The following is a 20,703-nucleotide window of genomic DNA, read 5'->3' on the forward strand; positions in this document are numbered from 1 at the left end:
TTAAGAAGAGGAAGAAGAAGAATAAGGTAAAGATACAAATTATGAACAACAATACACATCTATCAACAAGTGAATCTAAAATCAAGTGAATAAATAATCTGATGAACAAAATGAACTGGTGATTATAATAGAATCAGGGGCATAGAAAGGGAATGGACTGACTGTTCTTGGGGGGGGGGAAGGGGTGTGGGGGGTGCGGGAAGAGATTGGACAATAATCGTGCACCTATGGATGAGGACAGTGGGTGGGGAGTGAGGGTGGAGGGTGGGGCGGGAACTGGGAGGAGGGGAGTTATGGGGGGAAAAAAGAGGAACAAATGTAATAATCTGAACAATAAAGATTTAATTATAAAAAAATAAAATAAATGTAAAACAGTATGTAAATAAAAGTATGAATATCATGTTACCTAGCAACGTGGCCAGAGGAATCATGGTCTTGGAGTGTTGTTCACACTTCTGGAGGCTTCTATGAGATCTGGCCACTTGGCTATTATCCTTTTCATGTGGGTGCCACATTTATTTGTCAATGCCCCATTACCTGAAGTTACCTGAGCAAGTTTCTGGTTTTGGTGAACCAGAGAAGTAACCAGATCAACTGGACAGGAGAGGAGGCACACATGGCTACTGACTCACCTGTACTCACTGGATCCCCTGGTACCTCTGAACTTTGTCATCACCAAATCTTCCTTTCTGAAGCCCCTGATAGCCCCTGTCCTGAAAACCCCCCATGGTGGCAGAATTCTAGCTTGGCAATCATAACCCCACCAGCATGTGTACATATAGACGCCTCAAGGTTTTCAGTCTAATGCCATCTAGGTGCTCCTTTGAAGGCATTTTGCAGGTCCACAATCAACTAACTTAAAGAGAGGGATTTATCATGTGTGGGCCAGATCTAATCAAATGAGCCCTTACCTGATTCAAAGTTTGAGGGTGCTTTAATGTGAGGGCAATTCTCCTGCTGGCTTCCAGTGAGCAATACTGATACCCTGTGAGTGGTCTTGGGAGGGGTACACGAGAAAGAATGCAGGGAGCCCCTAGGACAGTGATGACACGCGTGTCAGAGGTGACACGTGAACTCATTTTTTTGGTTGATTTTTCTTTCTTAAATGGCATTTAAATATATAAGATAAATATCAAAAATATAAATCTTTGTTTTACTATGGTTGCAAATAACAAAAAATTTCTATATGTGACACGGCACCAGAGTTAAGTTAGGGTTTTTCAAAATGCTGACACACCGAGCTCAAAAGGTTCGCCATCACTGCCCGAGAGCTGAGTGTGCTCCTCTACTGCCAGCAGGTAAGAAAGTGAGAAATCAGTCCTACAAGTTCAAGGAACTGAATTCTGCCAGCAACCAGGGAGCTTGGAGAACTGCACAACTCAGATGAGATGACAGGCTTGGCTGACATGATCATTTTAGTCTTTGTGAGACCCTGAGTAGACAACCCAGGTATGCTGTGCCAGATTGCTGACCTGAGGATTCTGCAGGATAATGAATCCATGTGTGTCTTTTTAAAGACACTACATTTGTGGGAATTTATTACATAGCAATGGATATTAAATTCATCCCCTTTTAGGGCTCTCACCTGCACATCATAGTGGGCCATGAGGACGGCAAAGCTGCTGAGGTGGCTGCATTGGCAGGTGGTGCTGGTGTCTCTAGTGCACACCCTCCAGCAGCCTTTGGTGGACCAATGACCACTTCCATTCTGGCCAGGCTCCCAGAAGACACAGAACACCTTCTGCTTTGGCCTCGGGGTCACTGACTGTAGGAACAGGGCAAAGTGTGAGCTGATGTTTCTGGTGCTCAGAAATGCTGGCCCAAATCCTGCTTGTGATCGGCTTCCCTGGGGAGATGATGTACCCATGGGAGAGCCCCCGGAACCTGAAGTCTATTCCCAGAAATCAGGCTCATTTTGTATCTATAGCCCCATCCCACCAGGACTCACATGCTTGAAGATGAAGGTGACTGGGGAGCTTAGGTTCTGGGTGTTATTATTGCTCACAAAGACGGAGATGACATCTGAGAGCAGGACAGGGGAGACTTCCTCCAGCAGGCCCTTGTGTGTCTCATTCAGAACTGACTGCTCCTCAGTTTCTAGAACTAGGGGGGCTTTAGCCATAAACTTGCCCATTACTGGTGTGGAGAAAAGGCCCACTGTAGACGGACCTGTAGGAAAAGACCATGGTTGACATCTTGGGGTGTCCACAGGACCCCTTCCTCAGGTAGACTCTTTTCTTGTGGCCCCCACCATAGCCTACACTTTCCTTTAAACTTTAATTCTCCATTTGTCCCACCCTTGGGTATCTTGTCCCGCTGTGAAACCTCAGTGAACTTCTCCCCATCTCAGCCTTACCTGAGTCACCAGATTCCTGTACTGTATCCCAGTCCAGCACCATCTTCGCCTGATTAACACTCAAGGTGACATTCCTGTCTCCTTGCTTCTTTATCTTCAGAGACAGTTCTATGAATTGTGGGAGTTACATTGTGGGGTTGTTAGATTAGTAATTGAACCTGCAATGGTTGCTATAATACCCTGTTATATATAATTAATATATTATATATATAAATGTATTATATATTTATATATTACATAATATATATTATCTATATATATGAAAGTCTAAGCTACTGGACAACCAGATGAACAAATGACTGGTTGATTGGTCACTATGATGTGCACTGACAACCAGGGGGCAGATGCTCAATGCAGGTCAGTGCGCTCCCACATAGAGTGACAACTCAGCTGACTGACGGGCAGCAGACACAGTGCTCACTGCTGTGGTGGTGTGAGCCTCTCCTGATTGGGACTGCCTGATTGGAACTGACTGGGCGCGAGCCCGCGGCCGGTACAGTGGGGCTGGGATGAGCAGGAGCCGCAGGCAGGAGCGGCAGGCAGTGTTGGACTGCCGGTTTCAGCCCAATCCCTGCAGGCCACACTGAGGGACCCCACCTGTGCACAAATCTGTGCACCAGACCTCTGGTTTATATATAATGGTATTATTTAGTAAACATGATAATACTATAACACATAATATTTGGTGTACATAATAATGGCATATATATCATGTGGATTTACAAAGGATTATAAGAGAATATTATGAACAATTATTCAATAAGTTAGATAACCTGGATGAAATGAAGAAATTCCTAGAGACATACAAACTACCCAAATGTAATTAATAAGATATAGAAAATTGGAACATACCTATAACAGGTAAATAGATTGAACCATTAATTAAAAACTTCCCCAAATAAAAAGCCTATAACTTATGGTTTCATTGGTAAAGTCTACCAGCCATTTATGGAAAAATTCACCCAAATTCTTTGTAAAATTTCCCATAAAATAGAAGAGGAAGGAAGATTATGTAAATAATTCTATGAGGCCACCATCATCCTGAAAACAAAATCAGATAAAGACATCACAAGAAAATAAAACTGCAGACCAATATCTAATATACATACATGCAAAATTATTCAACAAAGTATTAGGAATAATCCTATATAATAAAAGGCTAATATGCAAATCGACCAAACTGCAGAACAACTGAGGCACAGCCACGGTTGTGTGACAAATGCATTCTAGACAGAGAAACAAGCCACAGGGCCTGGTTGCCTCCACTCACCCTTGCAGAGCTCTCCTTTCATTCTCCCAGAGCTAGCAGCAGGCCCCAGAAAAAGCTGTAGCAGTGAGTGCTGGGTTGCAAAGCACATTATTTGCAAACCCAAGAATCGGTACTATGGAAACACTTTCTACATGAGCCACAGGCACCCTCTTCAACTAATCCCAGGTCGAGTGGAGACACAGAGTGGACGCCGCAGAGGCCTGCCAGTCACCATGACTGGGAGGGCAAAGCCACAAAGGAAGTGATCAACTTCCTCCAGCTCATCCCACCCCCACACACACAGTGTACTGCTGGCAGTGTCTGGATACAGGGGCAGCACTGGGATTTCATCCCATCGTTTGCCACCTTTCCCCCCCTTTCCTCCCCCCTCCGTGGGGTTGTTCTCCTAAGACCTAGGCATGTAAACTAGGAAGGCTTCTCCCACCTTCTCAGGGAGCACAGGCAATTTCCCGCCACCCCTCAGAGATCTGAAAAACCAGAGCAATTCAGGAGAACGAAAAAACTTGTGATTCAGCACCACCTATTGGAAAACGATTGAGAGAATTAAGCAAACAGAACACCTAATTACCTCAATTCCAAAAGGCCTTTTCCAAAGCACATTGTATTAAACCTGTCAAAAATTAGTGACAGGAGATTAGATGTATTAAAAAAAGATAAAAGACTGCTGTATATATGAACATTTCTTTTATGTAAACTTAATGGCAACTACATATAAAAACCCAAAACTGAGACACATAACTTAGAAGAAAGAGGAAACAGAGGGAAAAATGATGAAATACCATCAAACAAAAACAACAGACAGAAACACAAGGAAAAAACAAACAGTGGAGTCACAGAGTTACCAGAAAACAAAGGATAAAATGGCTATAGAGAGTCCTCATACACCAAGAATCACCCTAAATGTACATGAAGTGAATTCACCAATAAAAAGGCACAGAGTGGCAGATTGGATCAAAAACAAAATCCGAGTTACCTCAAAAAAGTAAAAGTGGAACTGCTTTATGACCCAGCAATTACACTTCTGGAAATTTATCTGAAGAAACCTGAAATGCTAATTTGAAAGAATATATGCACCCCCATATTCATTGCAGCATTATTTACAATAGCCAAGATTTGGAAGCAGTTCCATCAGTAGATGACTGAGGAAAAAAGTTGTGGTACATTTACAGAATAAAATACTACTCTGTCATAAAAAGGAAGAAAATGTTACCCTTTGCAACAGCATGGATGGACCTGGAGAACATTACGCTAAGTGAAACAAACCAGTCAGAGAAAAAAAATAACCATATGATTTCACTCATATGTAGCATTTAATAATCAAACTGAACTATTAAGCAAAACAGAGACTAATAGATAGAGGGCAGGCAGATAGTTCTGGTGGTGGAGGTGTTAGGAGGGTTGGAGGGATTGAGCAAAAAAGAAAAAAAAAGAGAACTCATGAGCATGGCTGACAGTGTGATGACTGTGGGGGGTGGGGTGGGTAGAAGTGGAAGAGGATATAGAGGGGATAAATGATGGAAAAAATAGAATAATATTTTAAAAAACCAACCATAGCCCCAGCTGGTTTGGCTCAGTGGATAGAGTGTCAGCCTGAGGACTGAAAGGTCTCAGGTTCGATTCTGGTCAAGGGCACATGCCTGTGTTGCCAGCTGAATCCCCAGTAGGGGGCGTGCAGGAGGCAGCCAATCAATGATTCTCCTCACTGATGTTTCTATCTCTCTCTCCCCCTCCCTTTTTCTCTGAAATCAATAAAAATATATTAAAAAATCCAATCATATGCTGCCTTCAGGAGACACATCTAATTTGCAAAGACAAAAATAAACTCAAAGTGAAAGGATGGAAAATGATTCTCTAAGCAAATGGCATCCACAGAAAAGCAGACGTAGCCAATGCTTATATCAGACAAAATAGATTCCAGGATAAAAAAGTAATAAGGGTCCAGCTGTGGTGGCTCAGTGGTTGAATGTTGACCTATGAACCAGGAGTTCATGGTTTGATTCCCGGTCAGGGCATATACCCGGGTTGGGCATTGTGGGGTGTGCAGGAGGCAGCTGAGCAATGATTCTCTCTCACCATTGATGTTTCTCTCTCTCTTCCTCTCCTTTCCTTCTGAAATCAATCAATATACTATATGTATATAGTATATTGATTGATTTCAATATACTATATTGATTTCAATATATATATTGATTTCAATATAATATAGCCCGGATCCGAGGCTGACTTGAAGTCTCTGCCGAAATCATATATATATATATACTAGTAAAGTGATAGATACAAAATAATCATGGGAATGTAAAGTACAGCATAGAGAATATAGTCATATTATATTAATTATAATTATATATGGTTCCCAGTGTGTACTAGACTTCTTAGGGGATCACTTCATAAATTATATTCATCTAACCACTATGCTGTACACCTAAACTAATAAAAATATTAAATGTCCATTGTAATTGAAAAGTTAAAAAGGTAATAAATGAATAAAATTTATGTTTACACTAAAAAGAAAGAACCAGTATGGTTCTTATTATGACCGGCCAGATTATTATGACCACCCCATCAGTACTTCATTGACACTTCCAAAAATACTGAATATTGAAAACTTCCTAAGCAAATACTCTCAAGGTTTTATTATTATTATTATTTGCATAACTAATTCACTACTTTGTACTAATGGGGTGGTCATAATAATCTGGCCGGTCATAATAATCTGGCCACTCAATGTATGTCCCCATGACTTATTTATATTATAAGTAGAAGTTTGTACCTTTTGACTCCCTTCACCCATTTCAACCACCCTTCATCCCCTGCCTCTGGCAACTACCAATCTCTTCTCTGTATCTATGAGTTTGTTTTTTAGATTTTACATATAAGTGATAGCATTCAGTATTTGTTTGTCTGTCTGACTTATTAAAATTTATTCATTTCTTTTTAAGCTTTTACATTAATTTTTTATTTTTAAATTTCTTTATTGATTAAGGTATTACATAAGTGTCCTTATCCCCCCATTTAATTTGCTTATGAGTGGTCACTCAGCTCCAGTGAGGTGGGCGAGGAATGAGGTACAGAATGGACAGAGCTGAGCCTGGGGGCAGACCCAGGTACTTACCTGTGCCTCCAGGTGCATTAAAGGTCAGTGACCCATTGGGTGGGGCCTTGCTCAGCTTTTTGAAGATGACATGTTCCATTCTGTGGAGCAGGGTAGTGGCCACAGAGTTCTGCTCTGAGTGGGACAAGGTCTCCAGGTCCCCAGGGTTCTCCAGCAGGTCATCCACCCCCTGGATGAGGTCCTGGGGGTGTGGACACAGAGCCATTGGCCCATGCACTAGAGGGGCTACAGGAAGACTTTGCCCACTCAGCTCCAGTAAACAGATTCTAGATACTGTGTATTTGGGGATAAAGGAGGTACCAGATTGCCCCTCCAATCCAGCCATTTAGAGGTCAGTCCTGTTCCTGAATGCCAAGGGTGACGTAAACTGAATGGGCAGGAACAGCAAGAAAGGTGTTAGTCGGTGTATGAGGATCTAACAGTGAGTACAAGTACCTGCATGTCTGCTTTCCCCACCCGCCCTGGGAGAAGTGGGGACTCAGAGCAGGGCAGCATTGTGTCTCTTCCCAAAACACGACTTCCCCAGTCCTCTATGGGATGCCTCCACCTGCCTTCCCCAGGTCCTGTCCTTACCTGGATCTTGTCGGGATCTGAGGCTGACTTGAAGTCTCTGTCGAAATCATCAAATTTTTGTAACAAACTGGAGACCTTTGAGGAGAAGGGAGATGTGACGGTCAGAGAGCCTCACAGGTAGATGGGGAAACTTGGGGAAAATAGGTGGGTGCTGCAGGTGGCACGGAGGTATTTCCTGCCTCTTTGTCCCTGCGGGAGTCACTCACCTTGCTGTTGTTGATTCCAGGGTGTTTAGTCCCGGTGCCGGTGCCAGTGCCAGTCCCGGTGCCGGTGCCGGTGCCAGTCCCGGTGCCAGTGCCAGTCCTGGTGCCGGTGCCAGTGCCAGTCCCGGTGCCGGTGCCAGTCCTGGTGCCGGTGCCGGTGCCGGTGCCGGTGCTGGTGCTGGAGGAGATCCCTGGTGCAGACAGAAAGGCAGTTCATTAGGTGTATGCGAGTGTGTGTGTGTGTGTGTGTGTGTGTGTGTGTGTGTGTGTGTGTGTGTTGAGGTTGAGGCTTGGGGCCCAGGTCAGGTACCTTCCCAGACTGTCATTTGGTAATTTATGGACCCTGGTTTGGGAATAGAAGCACCTGGAGGTTCCACTGTCCCCCCTTCCCTTAGTGGCCACTTTTTCCTAGTCACATGGAAGCCTCATTGCATAATAATGTGGTGGCTTAGATGCTCTTTTGTCCAAATGTGGATGGAATCAGCCTGAGTCTTACCTGTCTGCTACCCCAGGTCCCCTAAATTTCCCAGGAAGTTCCCAGCAACCGTGGGGGACATCACAGCTGCCTGTGTCTCAGCCTGGACATTTGGACAGAGGACAGAGAGTGCCTTCTTGGGAATCCAGGGCATGGGAAATGCTGCATTTCCTGGTCAGGACCTGACTTGCCTCCCAGTGATAGCCTTAGTTCTAACTTCCCCAGAGCAGCTCCTCACTGACTGAGTTCTCCTTGGAATCCCATTGACGCTGCCAAAGCAGTGCTCTCCCTCCACACTAACACTAAGACATCTTGATAGAGATGGACCAAGAACCACGCTTGTGACAGAAATCCCTCCCCCGAACCTCCCCCAGCTACTCCGAATTCCCGCTCCCAAGGATGAGGCTATAGGGCAGGAGGCAGGAAGAATGAAGAAGGGTGCTGGACAGGATGGGGCCACCTAGATAGTGACACCAAGTCCAGGTTGGACACTGGGAGCTGACCTCCAGTCACTCATACCTGGGTACTTTCCTTGACTCCCAGAAGGCATTTTCTGGACTGGCAGGAAGTGTTGAGAATCCTTATCTGAGGAAGACCAGTGAAGGTGAGGGCTGGCTGGCTGGAGAGGGAGCAGGGTCTGATGGGCAAGGGGCAGCAGGTGTTTCTATCCTCTGGCCCCTTAGTATCCCACCTGGGACACAGACCTGTGTTCTTCCTTGGGTGAATTGGTGGTTCCTGATGACGCCTTCTTGGAATTTTTGTGATCACAGGGGCTCTGGTGGGAGAAGTATTCGTTCTGGAAGTCACTGGTGATGACAAAGAAGACAGATATTGCATTGGAACACATAACACTGTGAGTTCCTGAAGGAACTTAAATGTCATCACTCTCTGGAAAATAAGATATCAGGTGGGTGGGGGTGAGGGCTCCAAACATCCAGAAGTGACACTCTGAGGAGGGTTCTCAGACTTGAGGTTTGAGAGGGTGGGTGTCTAGGACAGCTTTTTAATGTTTTTGTTGTTGTTTTTTACGCCTGAGAAAGTGGGCCAAATGACCTCAAGTCTCAAAGGGCAAGAAGATGGAAGATGTGGGGTGATTTTTACCTTGACATGTGTTCTCACTTTCTTTCCAGAATTTCTTTGCTCCAGAAACAAGCTCATATCCCTGGTTGCACATGCAGTAGTAGCTTCCCTCTGTGTTCTGGCAATCTGCATGCTTTCCACAGGTCACGGTCGAGGATGGTTCACACTCATCGATGTCTGGAACACAACAGGACAAAGGGTCACTTCCCAAAGGTGTGAGGTCAGCCTAACCTTGCCATGGAGAATAGATAGAACTAGCTACTGGGTGACACTCCTGTGGCTGTGCTGGGCAGATTCAGAGGCTCCAGAGCCTGCTGACCTCTCTGGTCATCTCTGCTGCCTGGCTGGTCTGAGGGCACCTAAACTCAAACACTCTGTTGTGTCATGATGGGGATTTCAGGAGGTTTGCATCCCCTTTCCAGGCCTTGAGGGGTAAATGGAGGCACTGACTCAGCTCCAAACCCTCCCCTGTGATGCTGTTTGCATCATAGGAGGCCTGGGAGTAGCCTCCAGTCAGGCAAGTGTGGCAGTGAAGGCCACCTTTATACTGAGGTTGTGGAGGGCCTCATGGCCAGGCAGTGCCCAGGGTGACATCATCACTCACACCTAAAGATAGAGCCAGGTGTCAGGTCCCTGTCCATTGGTGGCTTCCACCTCCCATTACTCACAGTGGCCTAAGTACACCCTACACTCCTCATCTGGCACTCCCCCAGCTCACAATGTCAGGTCTTTTACAGATGCCCCAGGATGTCTCTGGGAGAATCTTGCTCTCCTTACCCCTTGGGTAGAACCCCCCTTATCAGAGGTAGAAGGGGGTGTGAAATGAAGGAGCATCAGGAAGCTGCTCATAGCTGTCATTGGAGTGTCTTCTAGCATCTGATCTCTCTCTATTCTCTAAACATGAGATGACAATGACCCAGATGCCCTTTGAATAGCTCAGAGCAGGAGTTGGACACTGTTGCCTAAAAACAATCTATGTATATAAAAACCTAAGCAACTGTTATGACTAATGACTGCTCGCCTGGTTGACCAGTCGCTATGATGACACACTGACCACAAGGGGGCAGATGCTCAGTGCTGGAGCTTCCCCCTGGTGGTCAGTGTGTTCCCACAGTCAACTTCCTGTGGCTAGCCAACCTCCTGCGTTCAAGCCTCCTCCCCCAGCACCCCCCACCCCTGCTGCCCACCTGTCCAGATCAGCCCCATTGCCAGCCAGGCTGAGGGATCCCACCCATGCATGAATTTGTGCACCAGGCATCTAGTGGTTTAATAAGAACCACATACACAAGAATGAATCAAAGTGAAGGAACAGAATATTTGGGCCCTGTACATACCAACCAGAGGACCAAAGACTTTAGAACATGCTAGGGCTCTCAGCTGGTCTCCCCCAGATCAAAGTTTCTTCTTTGAACTTGTGGGTTTTCCTTCTAAGGTTCCCATCCTAGACTGTGGGTGTCAGGACCAGGTCTGAGAAGAAGCATGAAGGATGCTTCTGCTCTCAGATAGGGGCAATGGCTGGAGATGAGTCTTGCAGGTTAAGGGTATGGGGTGGAGTCATGTGAGGGACTGAGACCCAGTTACAGTAGCAGCAGGGTCTCCATCCATGTCCACCCAGTCTAGAAATCTCCATGAGCACACTCATGCAAATGTACAAAAGATCCTTTAGGAATCCCTCAAGGGTCATGAATGGATGGAGCATTACTCAACATCTTTTTTCTTTTCCCCTAATAAAATTTACTTTTCACCCAATATTAAATAAAACATGGATACTTAGAAAACAAATAAAATGTAAAGAAAGACAACAAAGAAAGTCACCTATAAGTTCACTATACAGACTACTGGGACATTTTAGGGATTATTTTTTCTCATTGTCTCAAACACAGAGAAATATTTTAAAATTATCAATAAATAGGCATCTAATATTATTTTGAGTAGATAAAGAGAATTTCTTAGTGTAAAAATCATATAATTTCTGCCCGGCCAGTGTGGTTCAGTGGTTGAGCATCAACCCATGAACCAAGAGTTCACTGGTTTGATTCCCAGTCAGGGCACATGCCTGGGTTTCAGGCTTAATCTCAGTAAGGGGTGTGTAGGAAGAAGCCGATTGATGTCTCTCTCATCGATGCTTCTATCTTTTTCTCCCTTCCTCTCTTTTTCAAATAAAACATGTTAAAAAAAGGTACAGTTCTTTTAAAAATCATATAATTTCTTTTTTTGGCATTTGTTTACTGTGGTAAAATTAACATAACATAAATTTACCATCTTATCATTTTATTTTATTTTATTTTATTTATTTATTTTTTTGTGAAGTGCTCTGGGGACGAGCACTCTTTTTTTTTTTTTTTAAATATATTTTATTAACTTTTTACAGAGAGGAAGGGAGAGAGATAGAGAGCCAAAATCATCGATGAGAGAGAAACATTGATCAGCTGCCTCCTGCACACCTCCCACTGGGGATGTGCCTGCAACCAAGGTACATGCCCTTGACCGGAATCGAACCTAGGACCTTTCAGTCCGCAGGCCCACGCTCTATCCACTGAGCCAAACTGGTTATGGCCCATCTTATCATTTTAAGTAGCATATTTTTATTTTCTGAACTTGTATTATTGAAGAATAAAAACTCCAGTTTTAGTACTGGATCTAAGTTCTACAACCTTATTAATTGTGTGACTGGATACTTTGCTCAATCTCTTTTTCCAAATTATGATTATTTTTTTATTTATAATAGATTTTTATTGATTTCAGAGAGGGAGGGAGAGGGATAGAGAGATAGAAACATCAATGATGAGAGAGAATAATTGATTGGGCGCCTCCGGCACATCTCACACTGGGGATTGAGCCTGCAACACAGTGATGTGCTCTGCCCAGGAATCGAACCATGACCTCCTGGTTCATAGGTTGACACTCAACCACTGAGCAACACTGGCTGGGCCAAATTATGATCTTTTAAAAAACAATACTGCCATGAAATTATAAAACTCCTAGAATAAAACATAAGGGCTGAACTCCTTGACATTGGTCTTGGTAATGACTTTTTGGATTTGAAACCAAAGAAAAAATAAATAAGTGGGACTATATCAACCTAAAAAGCTTCTGTATAGCAAAGGAAACAGATTAGGATAAAGAGATAATATAAATATATTATATATATATCTATAACCACACAAACACATATAATGTCTGTAGACTCTATTACATTTTTAAAATGAAATGTATTTTACTAAACACTGCCTTTATAATTATAAAAAAAATTAAAAGGTTACCTACAATTTGGGAGAAAATGTTTGCAAATCATATATCTTACAAACAGTTAACATCCAAAATACTATATAAAGAACTCTTTTAACTCAATAGACAAAACACACAAAAGTACACCGTCAAATTTAAGAATGGGTAGTGCATCTGATAGACTAATCACGGAAACCTGATTGCCCACCTCCCTCACAGTGCCCTGCCCTAGCTCCTCTCTCTAATCCTTGACAAAATGCTTCTGTGCTGCTCTCAGTGGTGAGGGCTCTGGATGCCCTATAAGCTCCCCCAACAATCTCTGTATGCCCACCCCAAGCCCCTGTACCATCACATCTCTTGAAAGGGCTAGTGAGGATCTCTCCAGATGAAGAATGGAATCCCTGAGCACAGTGACAGGCAGTGGCGTTGACACATTTGGAGTTCAGAGGACACCACCAAGCACAGTCTTCCGGGGTAGAGGCTGTGGGTACGGAGAGCATGGTCAGAAGGCCCATGAAATGGAAGAAGTCAGCTACTAGCTTGGGATCCAAGGGCTTGTAGGAAGGGGTGAGGAGAATGAAGATGATGCCAGACAAGCAAGAGCTACCCAGATAGTGGATGCCAGAGTGGGGGAGAGAGGGAGTTATGGCTGCCACTGGACTTAGAAGAGCTCAGAAAATTCTGGACATTTAGGGAGGAAGAAATAGCTTCTCTTATTTTCAGAAGACCCTCTCTGGGCCTCTTCAGAGTAAGCCTCCTTCTCCCCTTGTTAATGAGAGGACCCGGACCCCAACAAGCACTACCCAGCTTATGTCACTAATTGACAGGTGCCCCAGGCAGACTCACCTTTAATAGTTTCTTTTGCAGCAAACATTGTCATAAAGAAATGCAAAACGAGTCCTGTGTCTGAAAGACAGAAAGATGATCAAGATAGGAAAGTGGAGCTCCAATTTCAACCCCTGTCCACATGGCCACTCCACCTGGGAGGTGGCTCTGGCCCTGCAGTCCACAGCTTTCTGGCAGCTTCTTTGAGGTTTCTATACTTGGAATCAAGGACTCTGTCTTTTCCTTCCATTTCCTGGGACTCCCCAAGGAGTCAGTCACTGATAGTCAGGGAACCTCAGGTGCTACAGGTAAGGGGACAGAACATACAACAGCTGATGACAGGGAAACATCTTAGAAACTCTAACCTTTTCCAATGGAGAGGATATATCTTAAAGGAGAAAGTCCTCAGGTTGGCTTGCTTTTTCCCATGTCCACATTCTTTGTTCTTTGGCAATGGCAGAAATGTGCTTTGAAAAGGCCCCACTCTCTCCTCCTAGTGAGTAGGTGCCAGTTCTTATTCACATGGAGGCATCTTATGGGTGAATGTTGTGGCTTCAATGCTCTGTTGTCCAGATGTGGATGGAAGTGTCCTGAGTTCTCCCTGTCTTTTAGCCCCTGTGCACTCGCTTCCCTGGCAGCTCCCAGGTTGGGTGGAGACATCATGTTTACCTGTGTCCCAGCCTGAGGATTTGGACAAAGGCCAGGGTGGGCCTTTCTGGGAGCCAAATGCCGGAGAAATGTGTTCCCTTGGCTCCCATTGATGGCCTTTGTCCTGCCTCCTCCAGGACAGCTGCTCTCTGCCTTAATTCTCCTTGGAACCGAGTGATGCTGGCAGGACAGAGTTCTCCTTTCCATGCTAACTCTGAGACTCAAGCTGTCCCAAGACCCACTCATGAACCTGACTCTTCAAGGGGCTTGGAGGAAGGGGTGAAGAGAATGAAGATGATGCCAGACAAGCAAGAGCCACCCAGACAGTGGATGCCAAGCTATGGTAGACAATGGGGGTTGATGTCCAGCCATGCAGGCTTGGGGTGGTGAAGGTGCCTCTTATGATCCCCACAAAGGCATCCCCTGAACTGACAGGAAGTGGTGAGAATTCACTTCTGAGTAAGGCCAGTAGTAGGTAAGGGCTGGGTGGCTGAAGAAGGGAGCAGATGCTGACAGGCGAGGGGTGGCAGCTGTTTCTGTTATCTGGCTTCTTGGTTTCCACCAGGGACACAGACCTATAGGTCCTATTGAGGGGAGACTCACCCTCCATCATCTGTGCCCCAGTGGTCTGGGCCCCCATGTGGCTTGAGTTGACCTCTATCAGAGAGGGTCAGGCCTGAGGCAATGGTGTCCAATTACATCCTCTCTTTCAATCTTATCCAGATAGGAGCCTCTTCCATTTATCCAACTTTCTGGGTATGTGTGGGGTGGTCTATGTCACCCTGCCCACATCCAACACAACATCCTCCTGGATCCTATTCATCTGAGTTGCCCACAGGCCCATGAACTGAACTTATTGGATTGGATCAGGGTGGAGCCTTGCTTGGGAAAATAGATGTGGCTGAGTGGCTGAGAAGTGGGGTCAGGGTGCAAGTAGGGGTTTCACCAGGTGTGGTTGTTGGCCAGGGCCGGGCCAGCTGGGCCACATGGGCCAACCCTTGACTCTTCTCACATGTCTGAAAAGGGTTCTTCAAGGCCTGAGGGATATGAAATTGCTCCTGGGGTGGTCAAACCTATGTGGACTCTAGTGAGGGAAGATCTCATCCTGGCAATTACTGATGAAGAAGAAAAGGATGGATATTGCACTGGAATGCAGTACTCTGTGAGCTCTTGAAGTATCTTGAATGGCATCCCTTTCTTTGTTTTATGAAACTAAGATGTGAACTAGTAAGAGGATGTTCCAAAATTGCATAAGTGGCACTTGGTGGGGGCATTCAGAGCCTTGGGGTTCTGAGAGGGTGGGAGACCTGGTAAGTGCCCAAGCTACCATCTGATGAGCTAGAGAAAGGATTGAGAATTCCAAACCTAAAGAATGAGAAGGTGGAAGACATGGGATTTTTCTTACCATCACAGGGTTTATCAGGATCAATGCCGAACATTGCCTCAGAAGCAGGCCTGTAGCCTTTGTGGCAACTGCAGTAGGACTCCGTGAAGTTTTGGCAGTCTAAATATACTCCACAGGACACTCTTGAGTTTGGTCCACAGTCCTTGATGTCTGGAACACAATAGGACAAAATGTCACCTCTCAAAGGCAAAAGTTCTCACTGGGCAGAGACCCTGCCCTCCAGTCTGACCCTGTCATGGGGGCTGGACAGAACACAGGTCCAGGGTTGCACTCCAGGATGGAGCTGGGCAGAATCAGTGCCTACTGACTCCTCTGCCCATCTTTACTTTCTGAGGCACCTGCAATCAGACACTCTGCTGTGTCATGATGGGGTTGAAAGGAGGTCTGCATCCCTCTTCAGGCCTTGAGGGGTAGATGGGGACACTGATTTAGGCTCCAAACCCTCCTTTGTGATGCTATTTGCATCATTGCGACTTGGGGGTGGCCTCCAGTTAGGGTGACAGTGGATTTGATGGCCATCCTCAATGCTGAGGTTGTGGAGGGAGTCATGGATGGGGACTGTACAGGGTGACATGGCACTCATCACACACCTGGAGATAGAACCAGGTGTCAGCCCCTGCCCATTGACAGCTTCCACTTCTCTTTAATCACAGTGGGCCAAGTACACCCCACCCTCCTTGATAAGTCTTCTTATCTCCTTCCTGGGTAAGATCCCCTGTCATCAGAGGCAGTAGGGGAAGAAGCAGCATGAAGGTGCTCACAGCTGTCATGGGGGTGTTCTCTGGCATCTTATCCCTCCATGTTCTCTAAATCTGAGAGAAAGATGCCCATGAGCCAGGTCTCATTTGAGTAGCTCAGGGATTCATTGAGCAGTGACTGGACACCACTAGGTAACAACAGCAATTTAATAAGAACCAAATGAATAAAAATGTAGGGACAGAAAGTTTGATCCTGTACATTCCAATCAAGGGACCAAAGACTTTAGGGCCTGAAAGCACTCATTGGGATCATGATGAGTCAATTAGTCTCCTCCCAGGTCAGAGTCTTTTCTAAATTCATGAATTTCCCTTTTAAGGCTTAGGCTGTGGAGTCAGACCAGGACAGGAGAGGAACTGGGAGGGACCCACATCTGTGGCATTCATGTTTAGCCCCCACCTGGGCAATGGGTCTTTTCTTTTCAGATGATAGCGATGGCTGGAGACCTGCCATCAAGTGTGATGACATGGGGTGGAGTAGAGTTGAGGAAAAGTGGGAATAAGGTGTGGAATGGAAATACATGACAGTGGGAAATTCCTCAACCTGAAAAGTGCCCTCAAGAAGGGAGCTGGGATCCAGGTACCTCAGTAGCATCTTCTCTCCATGTCCACCCAGTCTACAATTTCCCATGAGACACACACATGTAAATGCACAAAGAAACCGTTAGGGATACCACTAGTGTCATGAATGGGCTGGGTACTAGTGACAACAACATCTTTTTCTTTTCCTGATAAAATTTACTTTTCCACAAATATTAAATAACATTTGGGTACTGAGAAAACACAGAAAATCAAATAATGACAAAAATAATCACCCATAAGTCCCCAGGCCTGCAGGGGAGGGCAGTTTGGGGTGATCAGACCTGCAGGGGAGGGAGTTGGGGGCAATCAGGGTAGCAGTTAGGCATTGATCAGGCTGGCAGGGGAGTGGTTAGGGGGCAACAGGCAGGCAGGCAGGCGAGCAGTTGGGAGCCAGCAGTCCCGGATTGTGAGAGGGATGTCCACAGGGATCGGGCCTAAACTGGCAGTTGGACATCCCCCGAGGGGTCCCAGATTGGAGAGGGTGCAGGCAGGGCTGAGGGACATCCCCCTCCTCAGTGCACAAATTTCGTGTACCAGGCCTCTAATGAAAATAATAATTACAGTAACAGCAGTAACAATGGTAATAGCTCACATTTGTTGACAATTTCTCTGCACTCATCTTAAAATTTTTTTTCATGCAGGTAACTATGAAGTCTTACACCATCCATGTGGGGTAGGTACAATAATTATCCCCAATATACAGACAAGGAAACTGAGGAAGAGGAGAAATAATTTCCTGAAGGTCAGAGAGCCACTTAGTGGCAAAGCTAGAGTTAGAGCCCACACAGCCCAGATCCATTGTGTAAGCTCTAAACAGCCTTCCTACTAATTACAAAAACCTAACTGCCCACTTCCCTCAAACTACCCTGCCCTGTCTCCTCTCTCTAATCCTTGACAAAATGCTTGTGCTGCTCTGGATGCACCACAATCTACCCCAATAATCTCTTTATGTCCCTCCACCCCTTTCCCCAAAACCTCTGTACCATCGCAACTCTTCAAGTGGCCGCTGGTGAAGACACTACTTGATGCAGCACTGAATCCCGGTGCACAGTGACAGGAGTAGGCATTGACACATGGAGGGTTCGGAGGGCACCATCGAATACAGGCTGTGGGGTGGAACAGTGAGGATGGAGGCCATGGTCAGAAGGCTCAAGGAATGGATAAAGCCATGGACAACTGTGAGTTCAAGACTAGAGGAGGGGAGATAAGGGAGGGATGGCTGCTATTGGAAGAGGAATAGACAAAAAAAATCTGGGCATTTAGGGAGGTAAAACAGCTTTTCTTATCTCCAAGAGACCATCTCTGAGCCTCACTTGCAGAATAAGCCTCCTTCCCTCCCAACTGGTGAGAGGACCCAGACCATAGCCTGCACCCCCCAGCTTAATATCACTAATGGGCATCTGTGTGGGCAGACTTACCCCTATCCTTCTGGGCTGCAGAAACCAATGGCAACAACAGCAGCACTGACAGTCCTGGCACAGAAAAACATGAAGAGAAGACAAAGAAAAGAGAGTCAATCTCCAATTTCAAAACCTGGCTGCATGGCCATTGCTTCCTTTGGAGGTGGTTCTTGACCTGCAGCCCATGGCCTTCCAGCAGGTTCTTCGTGTACTTGACTGGGAATTGAGGACTCAATCTTTCTCCTTCTCCTCCTGGAACGACCTGAGAAATCAGTCACCAACAGATACAGTCCTCATGGATCCTCAGGTGCCACAGGTAAGGGCACAGAACATACATGACGGATGCTGATAGGGACACAGCTTAGAAACCCCAACCTGTTCCCAATGGAGGGGAAGATCTTAAGATCCCTTTGCCCCACGGGTGAGGTTGAATCGGCCCAGTGAGGTCGGGACGGCCCCGGTGAGGGTGAAACGGCCCCGGTGAGGTAGGGATGGCCCCAGTGAGGACGAATCCGCCCCCGATTGAGGTCGATGACGGCCCCGGTGAGGTTGAAACGGCCCCGGTGAGGTTGGGACGGCCCTGGTGAGGTTGAAACTGCTCCGGTGAGGTTGAAGCGGCCCCGGTGAGGTAGGGTCGGCCCCGGTGACTGCTCCAGTGAGGTTGGGACAGATAATGGGGACCAGTATAGACTGATGAACGGGGGTAGATGCAGAGGCAGAGCAATTGAACAGACTGTCAAACTACAGTGGGAAGCCTGGGGAGGGTTTGGGGGGGATTAAGAGATCAACCGAAGGACTTATATGCATGCATATAAGATTAACCAATGGACACAAGACACTGGGGGGGGGGAGGGGCTGAGGGAATGTCAAGGGGGGGGAAAAAGGAGACATATGTAATACTCTTTGTAATACTTTAAGAAATAAAAATTATAATAATAATAATAAAAAAGATCCCTTTGCCCAGATCCAGTTTCTTGTTCTCTGGCAATGGTAGAAATCTGAGGATTTCTCTTCCAGGATCATTTCCCCTGTTAAATGTACATTTTCTGGGTATACAAAAGGAGCTGGGCATTAGAATTAGACTCCCAAAGTGTGAGCCCTAGCTCACAGTGTCAGCAGGGGTAAGAACCCTGGAATGGAGAGATGGGGGCTAATGAGAGGTGAGGAGTGAGAACGAAGGCAGCTGCAGGTAGAGTCACTATCTCCTGGTTAAGTGGCCTCTCCAGGTATAGCACCCATGACTTCTTTGGTTCCTTCCACATGAGCTCCTGGCCCTCAGACAGCACCGAGGGCACAGCCTTTGCCCTTTTTCTTCCAGTTCGGCCCTAAGGAATTAGTCACTGAACAGGCTTTGTGATCTGAAAACAACTACAGGTGCACAGGAATGAAACCTACCCTCCAGGCAATAACTGGATCACATATGTAGAGTCCATCCTTTCATCCATATGAGCCAGTGAACCCTATGCAAATTCAGCTCTGTGTGCCTTTACAAGAAGTTTCTAAAATGTGTCCATTCTTAAAAAACGTCATGTACCACAAATCAGATAATGATAAAATTTGGCTATGTTTCATAAAAATCAGGAAGCAAATTACAACCACTGGGGAAAACCTAATGGAAACACCGAACTCACTAGGTAACAGTTGCTTTCCTAAGCATTGAAAGAAATAAAGACTAACCAGACTTTGACTGACCTCATTAATATTGATTTTTACTAATTCACTATCCTTTAAATCATTCCATGATACACACACAAAGATAATGTATTTCTTAGCATAATAGAGTTTTCAGATAGTTTGATTATTTAACCTTCTGAAAAAAAAGATGATATGTGATAGTTAATCTTATGTATCAATTTGGTTAGACTACAGTACCCAGACATCTAGTCAACATTAGTTTACTAGAGGCCTGGGGCACGGAATTTGTGCACAGGTGGGGTCCCTAGGCCTGGCCATCGAACAGGGCCAATTGGAGCCAGGCCAGAGAGGAGGCAATGGTTGCCAGGCTGGGCACGGAAGGCACGGATACCAGATGCTGATTCGGCCATCATCAGTGTCCCTCCCCCGCGTGGTTCCCCAGCTCCCTCCCTCCTCCTCCCTCACTGCTGCTACCGCGGCAGTTAGGTGGCAGGTTGATTGGGGCCTGCCAGCTGGGGGGAGGGACAGGGCATGGGAGGTTGGCCGCTGGCTCCGAGGAGGGAGCCGGCCCTCAGCCCCCCTAGGAAAGGGGCAGTGTCTGCTGCCACCCACCCCTGGTTCCCAGTCCCAGCCTGGGGGCTGGCCGCAATCAGGTGATCAGGGCCTACCGGCCAGGAGGAGGAATTGGTGGAAGTTGGCCAGCCTTGGGAGGTTGGCTGTGGGAGCACACTGACCACCAGGGGGCAGCTCCTGCATTGAGTGTCTGTCCCCTGGTGGCCAGTGCGTGTCATAGTGACCAGTCATTCTGGTCGTTCTGGTAGCTTAAGCTTTTATATACAGTATATAAAGACTAGAGGCTCAGTGCACAAAATTCGTGCTGAGGGGGGGGTCCCCTCAGCTCAGCCTGCATCCTTTCCAATCCGGGACCCCTTGGGGGATGTCCGACTGCTGGGAATCAGGCCTAAACCAGCAGTCGGACATCCCTTTCACAATCCCGGACTGCTGGCTCCTAATCGCTTACCTGCCAGCCTCCTTGGTTGCCCCTAACTGCCGGCCTCCTTGGTCACCCCTCATGGCCCCACCACTGGCCTGGTCATCCCATGCAGACTGCTTGTTCAGTCGTTTGGTAGTCCCTCACTAACCACCCTGCCGACCT

General features: G+C 46.3%; 1 protein-coding gene across 1 annotated transcript in view; it reads right to left on the reverse strand.

Moving 5' to 3' along the window:
- The window catches only part of LOC102425475 (adhesion G protein-coupled receptor E2), a 34,019-nt gene that overhangs the window by 11,968 nt on the left and 1,348 nt on the right, over positions 1–20,703 (reverse strand). The window contains exons 2-12 of the mRNA XM_023763967.1: positions 17,931–17,984; positions 15,176–15,325; positions 13,144–13,203; positions 12,644–12,778; positions 9,091–9,246; positions 7,518–7,705; positions 7,312–7,386; positions 6,739–6,919; positions 2,357–2,464; positions 1,949–2,169; positions 1,586–1,765 (exon numbers count right to left, since the gene is read on the reverse strand). Coding sequence (XP_023619735.1) covers positions 1,586–1,765; positions 1,949–2,169; positions 2,357–2,464; positions 6,739–6,919; positions 7,312–7,386; positions 7,518–7,705; positions 9,091–9,246; positions 12,644–12,778; positions 13,144–13,203; positions 15,176–15,325; positions 17,931–17,984 — 1,508 coding nt within the window. The remainder of the gene's footprint in view (positions 1–1,585; positions 1,766–1,948; positions 2,170–2,356; positions 2,465–6,738; positions 6,920–7,311; positions 7,387–7,517; positions 7,706–9,090; positions 9,247–12,643; positions 12,779–13,143; positions 13,204–15,175; positions 15,326–17,930; positions 17,985–20,703) is intronic.

Source organism: Myotis lucifugus, unplaced genomic scaffold (genome assembly GCF_000147115.1).
Source record: "Myotis lucifugus unplaced genomic scaffold, Myoluc2.0 scaffold_310, whole genome shotgun sequence".
Lineage (NCBI taxonomy): Eukaryota > Metazoa > Chordata > Mammalia > Chiroptera > Vespertilionidae > Myotis > Myotis lucifugus.